At 31.3% G+C, this 11976-nt stretch overlaps 2 protein-coding genes across 2 annotated transcripts; both read left to right on the forward strand.

The window, feature by feature from the left end:
- Positions 1 to 5497: 5497 nt before the first annotated feature.
- On the forward strand, positions 5498 to 8774 carry LOC125811137 (probable galactinol--sucrose galactosyltransferase 5). The gene is made up of 6 exons (XM_049490632.1): positions 5498 to 6038; positions 6128 to 6397; positions 6484 to 6914; positions 7005 to 7182; positions 7537 to 7904; positions 7989 to 8774. Exons 1-6 carry the CDS (start codon positions 5510 to 5512, stop codon positions 8550 to 8552), a joined length of 2340 nt encoding a protein of 779 aa, XP_049346589.1. The 5' UTR covers positions 5498 to 5509; the 3' UTR covers positions 8553 to 8774.
- A 1594-nt stretch (positions 8775 to 10368) lies between these two features.
- Positions 10369 to 11157, forward strand: LOC125811010 (F-box/kelch-repeat protein At3g23880-like). The gene has a single exon (XM_049490498.1). It carries the CDS (start codon positions 10369 to 10371, stop codon positions 11155 to 11157), a length of 789 nt encoding a protein of 262 aa, XP_049346455.1.
- Positions 11158 to 11976: the final 819 nt, after the last annotated feature.

The following is an 11976-nucleotide window of genomic DNA, read 5'->3' on the forward strand; positions in this document are numbered from 1 at the left end:
TATTCTTCAAGTAAGTTGAGACATTTTCCTCTTAAATAAAATAACCGTATGCATTTCATTGTTCTTGAATGTCGCATTAAATTAAATAGTGATAGACGTCAGAATCAATAGTACTTCCCCTTTAGAATCGTCGCTATAACAGGATTCTACTTATGGATTGGGATATGACTCAACTAACGATGATTATAAAATCCTTAGGATTGACAAGGAGATCGATGCAGTAGATGAAATTCTTGCACTAAAAAGAGATGAAATTCTCGCACTAAAAAGTGGTTCCTGGAGAGGAATTTATTCGCCCTCAAAAAAGTTTGGGGGCGATGCTTCCATGTTGCATGGTAAGGAATGTTTGTCCTTTGTAAATGGAGCGTTTCACTGGCTTGATTATTACACGAATTTCATGATGTCGTTAAATATTTCAGATGAGGTATATAAGAGAATACCCTTACCAAAAAATGTGTGTTTATCCTCTAAAAACATTAATGGGACATGATTATTGAAATGGGCGTATCTGTATTGAGAAGTAAGCTTTGTGTTTTTAATAACAACGAGGTTACTTTCAATTTATGGATAATGAAAGAGTATGACGTTCAGGATTCTTGGATAAAATTACTCACATTACCAAGTAATGGGGATGTTTCAATTATACCCATATATAGTTTTTCCGAGGGTAATGTGCTACTTAGATACAAATACCGTGATATAGAAGTTATTGATAGAATATTTATTGAAACAAAAGTTATTTATAGAACTGAGAATCGAATATAGTCTTTTAATTCTGATGATATTGATCCACTTTCCTTTTTCATGGATGGTTTTGTTTATACGGAAAGTTTGACCAATCCAAAAGAGATTGATGCACATACAAACAGACTAGACATTCCTTAGAAAATGGAAAAGGGAGAATTTGCAAGAAAAAGTCGAATAGATTGATGTACCGAAATATTTCTTTAATACATACTAACAGTTTGCCTACCATTACTTATTTAGTTTGGGCTACTACCATTACTTAGTACTCGAACTTTAATTATTTTATTTATTTTGTCTAAAAAAATTTGTGTTGCTTTATTTTGTGCCCTCTCGTCCTATTCTTTTTCACTTAGCTATTTTCATATTGATGTTAATTTTGCACGCCAATATGCATTGTTATACAACTATAAGTGATTGGATTACTGTTTTTTAAATTTCAGAAAATGATACTCCTATCAATTTTATTTTCTGCTCCACTAATTAGCTTACATGACATGACAATCCTTACAAGTCAACATCATCCCTTTGTTTCAACCAAAACGCTATTCACAAACAAACATGAAAAGTGTCTAACCTTTATAATTTCTATTTTAAAAAAATTAATGATCATACTCACATGAATTATTATTGTTATTACCATTATTATACGCACGTATATCACTAATTATATTGCACCATAAGTTCTTTAAATTGCTCCATACATTTAAAGATTAATTGTACATTTGTAATTATAAAGAAGTATGTTTTTATTATGATAAGTTAAAACATACATACATATATTGTTAGTTATACACTAGTCAAGGTTATGACATGTCTAAACCAAAAAGAAAATAAATTAAAGTATTTACGCGTTTTCACTTTTATGCTTTAATATAATTAATGCAACTTTCTTCTTCAAGAAATTAAATGTAACGTCCGCCGACTGATAAGGTTTTAAGTAATGGATAAGGAACATGACATTATGCATGCAAAGTGCGTGTGAGCTGCTTATTGGGACGTGTGGTTAGTTAACTACTGTTGAAACAAAACTGTCAACGGTTTTCAACTACTTAAATAATAACCGTAATTGTTGAAACAGAATTTTCGATTAAAAAAAATTGTGTCACTTATATTTGAGTCGAAAATGAAATTAATAATCGACACTTATATTGAATTGGTCACCTACGTTATCCTCCGTTGGGTAGGGTCTTGAAAAGAGGTGAGTTACTAACTTATTTCTAAGAAGCAAATTCATAATCTAAAATTTATTGATTTTTATAATTGTCTCAATCTATAATCAGTTTCACTGTTCACATCCAAATATTTAGTAAATCTTTTAATATATATATACAAAATTTATATACGTAGAAGATTAAAGCTATTGCGTTTTCATAAATTTATACATTTGTCTACGTAGCTTTTAGTTACGTGGCTTCTGGAATTATATAACACCTACTTTTGTTCCCTTTTTTTATAAGAAAAAGCGTTGGATCTTAAGGAAAAGGAAGAAAAAAATTGTATTTTTTCAAAAGGGATTGAACAATTTATTTAGAGATGGTTGGTTCTTGTGGGCCCACATTATTACATATTCTTCAAGTTAATTGTCACATTTTTTCCTCCTAAATAAAATAACCGTTTGAATTTAATTGTTCTTCAATGTTGCATTAAATAGTGATAGATGTATATATACGATTATTCACGTGAATTGGAATAGAAGTAACATGTATTATTAAAAAATGACTCAAAAAAATATTATAAATTACAATAAATTAATAACTTTAAATATATTTTTTAAATATATAAAAAAAAATTGATTGATTCTTCAAATTCCTTTTATATCACAGAGACAAAAAAAAAAAAGTAACATATATTGCACACGTGCTGGCACGGGGACCAAATATCTAGTATTCTTAGGCTTAACTATAAGTGTGGATAGCCATACAGGTGGGTGGCGGTCGACATGCCCGCTTACATGTGTGGGTCCAACTTGCATATACATTTGTCTATTTTTCCTTTCGTTTTAATTTGTTTGTCTTATTTTTTACTTTTTATATATATTTAAAAATTACGTAAAAAATACTATAAATCATGATAATTGACAACTTAAAATATTTTAAAAAAACATATAAAAAAATTTGATTGATTCATAAAATGGGACAAATGAAGTAACATGTATTAGTTTCCACTACTTAACTATAAGTGTGGATAACCACACAGGTGGCGGTCGACATGTCTGCTTCACCTGTGTGGTTCCACACTTACATATACATTTGTCTACTTTTTTGATTTGTTTGGCTTATTTTTTATTTTTTTATATATATTTAAAAATTGCGTAAAAAATACTATAAATCATGATAATTGACAACTTACAATATTTTAAAAAAACATATTAAAACTCAATTGCTTATAAAAAAATTTTGATTGATTGAGAAGTAACATGTACTCCCTCTGTCCACTTTTAATTATCATGTTGCGCTTTTCGAAAGTCAATTTAACTAATTTTTAAAATTAAATTAAATTACATTAATTTAATATTTTTAAAAAATATAGATATTCAAAAACTATACGAAATGCACTATAAAATTGCAATTTTTTGCATATCAATATGATGAAAAATACATCGTAAAATGTTAGTTAAAATTCTTATTGTTTGACTCTAAAAAGGAAATTATGACAATTAAAAGTGAGCGGAGGTAATATTATTTAATTTGAAAACTACATAAAAAGTTGTAAATCTCAATAATTAACAACATATTGACTCTTGAAATTTTCTTTGTGCTACATATATTGGGACAAAGAAAGTAACAAATATTATTTAAAAATTATGTAAAAGTACTATAAGCTACAATAATTAACAACTTAAAATATTTAAAGATCATATTAAAATTTAATTGACTCTCTAAATTTTATCTATGTTACATAAAGTGAAATTAAGAAAATAACATATATTGGGCTCATGCTAGCATGTGCACTTGTGTCTAGTATTCTTAGAAATGAAAGAATCTTTTTGTGAAATACTTTTTGAAATTTTGAATTTCAAACAAGTCTTTCTGTAATCGTAATTATTCTATATTATTTTTTAAATATCTTGACTTATCAATTATTGTGACTTGTAGTACTTTTATATAGTTTCAATTATATAGGATTTATTTTAATAAACAAACTTGAAGATTTCATGTCTGAATTCTCTGTCAAATTATATTAAACTGTTTGACTATCAAATTATATTAAACTGTTTGACTATCAAATTCAAATAATGCCACATAAATTCGGAGTGAGAAAGTATTATCATTTTCACCTCATTAATATACTTTGATATATGAACCCCATGAGGTTAAGTTTTTACCTCTATTATATTCAACGTGGTCTGACTTAATACACAAAAAAAATTAGACATTACCGTGAAAAATTCAAAAAGTTGGGTCAATGACCAAATCATCCTTTCTCAAGTTCGAGATAGTAACAATAGTGCAGCTCCATCACCTTACACCACGAGGGATAAAGCAGTAACTTCCACTCCGGATTGCTTTGTGGGCTTTAAGGCAAATGAGGCCCAAAGCCACCACGTTGTGCCAATTAGCTGAAGGACATCAACTTCATATACAGCTTGGTTAAACTCATTAATTGCCAGGATTCAGAAGTTTAAAGTGTTTATTCTTGGCAAGCATTTAGGCCAAGTTTTTAGTAAAATTACACAATGTGTTTGACCTCAAGTTTTTCAAGAATATTTGGCTATTTCAAAAAACATGATTTATACCCATAAGTTTTATAAACTATTAAAAATATTCATAAATTTGTATTATGTATTTATAATGAATATGCTCTGCTAAAAAATAACCTTAATAACATAATTGAAAACAATCAATAACAACAAAATAACAATATATGCAAAATAAATACATCAATCGCATATTCAAACTTGTCATTGATTCGATTATAATTATAACCCATTAAAAATAAATTGTTCTTTTTTTCTCAACTTTTTCACTCAAACAATTTTTTCTTTTTTCTAAATTTTGTAATTTAATTTTGTCACTCAAACTAAAATATTATGGGTATTTTTATAAAATAAAAAATTTGAGGTAATTTTTAAATTTTTTAAAATTCCCCAATACTAGAACTTGGCCAAAAACTAGTTTTTTCTAGTATTTGAAAACTTGGAATTCTTGACAACATATTTGTCACATTATGTAGCCAAACATCACTTTTCAAGTTTTCATAAATTTTCCCCAAATATTCTTAGGACCAAACAGGTCATAAATGTAAGTAGAAATAAAGACCACATTTATATTAAATTGTTTGAAATACACAAACCAATTAATTTGCGTAGATCTTCCTTTGATGATATTTTATAAAGTAAAAATAAGAGGGAATATATATATATATATATATATATATATAATATGGTGCACTCCTCATATTTAATTTATTTAAATTTATACTAGTCAAAATTAATTTCAAAATCCTACAAAATGTTAAAAGAAATCTTAGGTACACGTGGATAATATTAATTAGCTGCCTACTTTCTACACTACATTAAGCTGTCCCCACCTAAATCTAAAAATTCAATTCTTGCCAAACCGACCAACAAATCTTTCTTCCCCTGAAGTTTCCTATTTTGCAGTCATCACCCTTTTTATGTGCTATAAATTTGCAATCTCCCAAATTACCAAATCCTCATAACTTCATTTTACTCTCAACAACACTCTACACATTCAATTCTAAAAAAATATTTTTCTGTGATATTCTTGATCAATTTTTTTTATTTTGTATATTTTCATCCATGGCTCCAATTTTTAACAAAGCTGATGGAAACTTCAAAATTCATGTTGATTGTTCAGACATTACCTTGAAAAATTCAAAATTTTTGGTCAATGACCAAATCATCCTTTCTCACGTTCCAAATAATATTAGTGCAACTCCATCACCTTACACCACTAGGGACAAACCAGTAACTTCCACTCCGGGTTGCTTTGTGGGCTTTAAGGCAAATGAAGCCCAAAGCCACCACGTTGTGCCAATTGGGAAACTGAAGGACATCAAGTTTATGAGTATTTTCCGGTTTAAAGTATGGTGGACTACTCATTGGACCGGAACTAATGGAAGAGACCTTGAACATGAGACTCAAATGGTCATTCTTGATAAGTCTGATTCATTAGGCCGGCCTTATGTCTTGCTTCTACCGCTCATTGAAGGCCCCTTCCGGGCTTCTCTCCAGCCCGGAATGGACGATTTCATCGACGTTTGCGTCGAAAGTGGGTCCAGTAAAGTTACCGGAGACTCCTTCCATAGCATACTGTACATGCATGCAGGTAAGTGCATGACAAGCGTATAATTTTGTGAATAAATGTTACGTTTTGGATTCATAAAGATTAAATTCTGAATTTCGAATATGTGGCAGGTGATGATCCGTATAGCTTGGTTAAAGATGCAATTAAAGTAGCTAGGATTCATCTAGGTACTTTTAAGCTCCTTGAGGAAAAAACACCCCCAGGAATTGTGGATAAGTTTGGTTGGTGTACATGGGATGCATTTTACCTTACAGTGCACCCTCAAGGTGTGTGGGAAGGTGTGAAAGGGCTAGTTGATGGTGGGTGTCCACCTGGGCTCGTGTTGATTGATGATGGTTGGCAATCCATTTGTCACGACGATGACCCAATCACCTCAGAAGGTATGATCGATCCTCATTAAATTATTTGATTGACTTATCTAAAAGTCATTAGAGATTTTAAAAAAAATTATATTATGTCTGAACAGGTACAAATAGAACTTCTGCCGGTGAGCAAATGCCGTGTAGGCTTATAAAATTCGAGGAAAATTATAAGTTTAGAGATTATGTGAGTCCTAGAAGTTTGGGCCAGGGTGACCCTAACAATAAGGGCATGGGTGCTTTTATTAAGGACCTTAAGGAGGAGTTCAACACAGTGGACTTTGTGTACGTGTGGCATGCTTTATGTGGGTACTGGGGCGGGTTAAGGCCCGGGGTATCGGATCTACCCGAATCAAAAGTTATTAGACCCAAATTAACTCCTGGATTAGAGAAAACAATGGAAGATTTGGCAGTTGATAAAATTGTGAACAATGGAATTGGGTTGGTCCCACCAGAAATTGCTGAAAAGTTGTACGAGGGTCTACATGCTCACCTAGAATCTGTTGGGATTGATGGAGTCAAAGTCGACGTCATTCACGTAACTACTCGATTTTTTATTAAATTTTTTATACTCTCAGTATATATTAATGATATTAAAAATTGTTTTTTTTTCCTAATGGATGTGCAGTTGCTGGAAATGCTATGTGAGGATTATGGTGGTAGAGTGGATTTGGCTAAGGCTTATTATAAAGCCTTGACAGCTTCAGTAAAGAAACATTTTAATGGAAATGGAGTCATTGCTAGCATGGAACATTGCAATGATTTTATGTTTCTTGGTACTGAGACTATTGCCCTTGGTCGTGTGGGTAAGTTACCAAAAAATTGTATTGGATTTATTTTTCCTATTTTACCCTTTATTATAATTTATATTATATATAAGTACTTTTGCAAAATTAAAACTCACAACATGATACGAGTTGGTGAAACTTTAATTGTTTATTGATTATATATGGTTTTGTATTTGTCGTGTTTTGTAGGTAAGTTGTAATTTATTATACTGATAATTATTAAACTGGGGCAAGTTATAGGAAATAATTTATGATAATTAATTATGACAAGGACACGTATACACAGATTATCGGTCCTAGACAATTCCTAATATAAAGTTGAAATTGTATTGTGAAAATTAAATGGCTTTTGTTTTTTTTTACACTGTGCAGGAGATGACTTTTGGTGCACAGATCCTTCTGGGGATCCAAATGGTACATTTTGGCTACAAGGTTGCCACATGGTGCATTGTGCTTACAATAGCTTGTGGATGGGCAATTTTATTCACCCAGATTGGGACATGTTTCAGTCAACACACCCTTGTGCTGAGTTCCACGCAGCTTCACGAGCTATTTCTGGTGGCCCTATTTACATTAGTGACTCTGTTGGCCAACACAACTTTGACCTACTCAAAACATTGGTGTTGCCTGATGGTTCCATCCTGCGTTGCCAACATTATGCACTTCCCACTCGTGATTGCCTCTTTGAAGATCCACTCCATAATGGAAAAACTATGCTCAAAATTTGGAACCTCAATAAGGTAAGATATCACATTTATATAAATTTATCGGCTATTATTTTGATGGACAGATATACGAGATACTAATTTTTGGTCTTTTTTTAGTATACGGGAGTTGTTGGAGCATTTAATTGTCAAGGTGGAGGGTGGGACCGTGAGGCTAGGCGTAACATTTGTGCTTCTCAGTATTCCAAGGCTGTGACTTGCCAGGCCGGCCCAAAAGATGTTGAGTGGAAGCATGGAACAAGCCCAATTTACGTGGAAAAAATTGAAACCTTTGTGCTCTACTCATTCAAAGAAAAGAAGTTGGTTTTGGTAAAGCCTGCAGACAGGGTCCAAATCACTCTCGAGCCTTTTAATTTCGAGCTTTTAACGGTTTCTCCTGTTACAATTTTGGGAACCAAATCAGTCCAATTTGCTCCAATTGGGCTGGTGAATATGCTCAATACAGGTGGGGCGATTCAGTCGATTGAGTTGGACGATGAATCTAATTCAGTTGAAGTTGAAATAAAAGGCGTTGGCGAAATGAGGATTTTTGCTTCTCAGAAACCAAGCACTTGTAAGATTAATGGAGAAGTTGTCCCATTTGAATATGAGGATTTCATGGTTAAAATTGATGTACCATGGTCCAGTCCTTCTGGTTCATGTGTCATTGAATATTTGTTTTGACATAACTAGCTAATCATGAGCTGGTAAGTTTTACCTATCAACCTCAACTTTTCTATATATAGCCGATCCCAACTTTGTTTGGGGATTAAGAATAACTATTGTTATTTTATGTAACTAGCTAATGTGAGGGGCTTTTCCTAGTTTTTGTATTTGCCCCATTTTTCATTAAAGTCACATATGACTTTATACATGTATACCTCAAGTGTGTTGTGAGGATGAAATGTACTAGTAAATAAGCTTTGTATATACATATATAGTCTCTCTTTTTTTTTTTAATTAGTAGTATATTAGGATGATACAAAATTAATCACAACAAATATTATCGTATTTATTTGAGCACATTAAATCTAATTATTTCAATAAAATTGCAACTATCAATTTTGTTTATGTAAAAAGGAGCCACACACACCCCACCCTAGCTATCCCCACAGTACAAGCCCGTTTCATAATAGGCCCACAATTAGAATCCGGATCCGGAAACAATGCAAAGCTTCAATTTCATATCTACAAGTAGTCGTTCAATCAACTACGCTTCTTTCACAAATTTGTGAACAATTTTTGTTTACATGATATAAACACATTCATCACAATATTAATTTGAATAGATTGTATATATGTAATTTTTCAGAAAGTAACTAATTCGTAGTTAATACAATGTGAATAAGGAAATAAACATGTCAATTTAACAAGTGCATAAGAAATTATCAATTTCTTTTTATGAACATTTAAATTTAAATAATGTTATATTAAGATTTTGTTTCATTTATGAACTCTAAACATATGCGAGAATAATCCACCAGCGAATTGCAGCGGGAGTTTTTTGGGAGTGTTTTTCCCCTACATTGAGCATGTTGCCTTTTGGTTAATTTTTATTTTATTTATTTAAAGGAGAAAACATAGAATTACTTAGGATAAAACCAGAATTTTTTTTTTTTTTTTTTCTCTCACCATATATTTAAGATTTCTTTCATTATTAATGAATTTTAATTTTAAAACACTGAAATTGTCAAAGCTAACTATGTTGACTAAAATTTTTGGGATTACTACGGTCTACGATTATATTACTAAAAATGACGGTGCAGCAGTGCTAGGACTCTTATTATTGTTTACTTTGCCAAAAATACTTCAATTCAAAGGATTTGATATTGGGTATTACACGAATTCTTCTCATAAACAAATTCTAATCCTTAAAATATGGAAGAAAAACCTAATGACAAAATATCATACAAATTTTAACACTAAAAATAAAGGAAAATTAAGAATTCTAATCCGTAAAATATGGAAGAAATTTAGTGTAATTAGTACTTCAATCCTTTTAGGTTTATATCTACACTTCAATCCTTTTAGGTTTATATATACACTTAGCCCTAAACCACATAGCAGCAATATTAAATCATACTTGAAAACCTCTTATTCTCTTCAGCTTCGCCAGTATGGTAACGGTAATGGGAACTCACATTCCAGAGGAGGGAATATTTATTGACATTCTCACTAAACTTCCTGTTAAGTCTCTTTTTCGTTTTAAATGTGTATCGAAATCTTGGAAGACATTATTAACTGAGCCTTACTTTAAGAAGAAGCATCACAATCATGCCAAAAATCAACTTGATTCCCAAAAATTGCTTATTTTTATTGGGGGTAAAATTTTAAATTTCTACTGCACTTCTTTATCCCCAAATCGACTACTTGTTAATGATATACATACAGTTCCAAAACCACCATTCAGTCATTATAAAATGTATTGTTGTTGCGATGCCTTGTTTCTCATCGGGATTTGGACCGGACTTTCTCGGGACCATCCTACAATGCTATTGCTATGGAACCCCACTACGTCAGAATCAATAGTACTTCCCCTTTAGGATCGCCAGAACAGGAATCAACTTATGGATTGGGATATGACTCGACTAGTGATGATTATAAAGTCCTTAGGATTGACAAGGACGGCACTGCACTAGATGAAATTGTAGCACTAAAAAATGGTTCCTGGAGAAAAATTTATTCGCCCTCAGTTGGGCCTGTAGGCGATGTTTCCATTTTGTATGGTAAGGAATGTTTGCCCTTTGTAAATGGAGCGTTTCACTGGCTTGGTATTGATTCTTCTGATACACAATCCATGATGTCGTTAAATATTTCAGATGAGACATATAAGAGAATACCCTTATCAAAAAATATGCCTTTATACCCGGAAAGTGTGACTATTGAAGAGGGCATATCTGTGTTGGGAAGTATGATTTGTCTTTTTAACCATAACGATATCACTTTCAATTTATGGATAATGAAAGAGTATGGTGTTCAGGAATCTTGGATAAAGTTACTCACATTACCAACTAATGGAACATTTTCAATTATACCTATATATAGCTTTTCCGATGGCAAAGTGCTACTTCAATACGAATGCCGAGATGAATTACGAGGAATTAAGGTTATTTATAGAACATGTGACGATCGAATATGGTCTTTTGATATTGATCCACTTTCCTTTATCCTGAATGGTTTTGTTTATATGGAAAGTTTAATCAATCCAAGAGAGATTGATGCATATCTGATTCATAAACAAACAGACTTGACATTTCTTAAAAAGCGAAAAAGAGAGGATTTGCTCTAATAGATTGATTGTATACTTCTTTTATAAATAATAGTTTCGCCTAGCCACCCTTATTTAGTTTGGGATACTACCATTACTTAGTACTAGAACTTTAATTCCTATGTAGCTTTATTTTGTGCCCTCTCATCCTATTCTTTTTCACCTAGCTATTTTCATATTGATGTTAATTTGGCACGCCAATATGCATTGTTGATACAACTATATATAAGTGATCGATTGGATTGTTTTTTAAATTATAGCGAATTCGTCTTGTCTAAATTATTCAAAAATGAAAAAAGGAGTATTAATTTTATTCTTAGTTTTCAACGAATCCTCGTTCAATTAGTTTGATAATTTTTTAAAAAGAATGTTGAAATACAAGATAATTTTGTCAATCTTGGCACGAAGTTTGATGTCAAGTAGGCTACTTACAAGAGTAGCCAGCAGCTTGCTAATAGCTATAGTAATTTTTTCAAAATGATTTTTCACTTTAATATAATTTATGCATATATTCTAAAGAATATTTCATTGCGATTTTAAATTAGAAATTATGTTGTACAAAAAGTTAACACTAATGCATTTTTTAATGCTAATTCTTATAAGTTATAGGCAATTATAGGCTTAAGAAATTGACGTTTTTATCTTCCAGTAAGATTCAATCCAACAAAAAATTATATCAAAGTAATTCAACAATAAAGAATCACATTAATTAATTAAAAAGAAATGAAAAGTTTTTCAACGAAAACAAATCAATTATGGAACTCAATTTTTTTTTTGACATAACTCCATTTTTTTGACAATATTGATACGAATTCATTAATTTTCTAGCATAGCTTTAGC

This window comes from Solanum verrucosum, unplaced genomic scaffold (assembly GCF_900185275.1).
Source record: "Solanum verrucosum unplaced genomic scaffold, falcon-dt-bn FXZP01000032.1, whole genome shotgun sequence".
Lineage (NCBI taxonomy): Eukaryota > Viridiplantae > Streptophyta > Magnoliopsida > Solanales > Solanaceae > Solanum > Solanum verrucosum.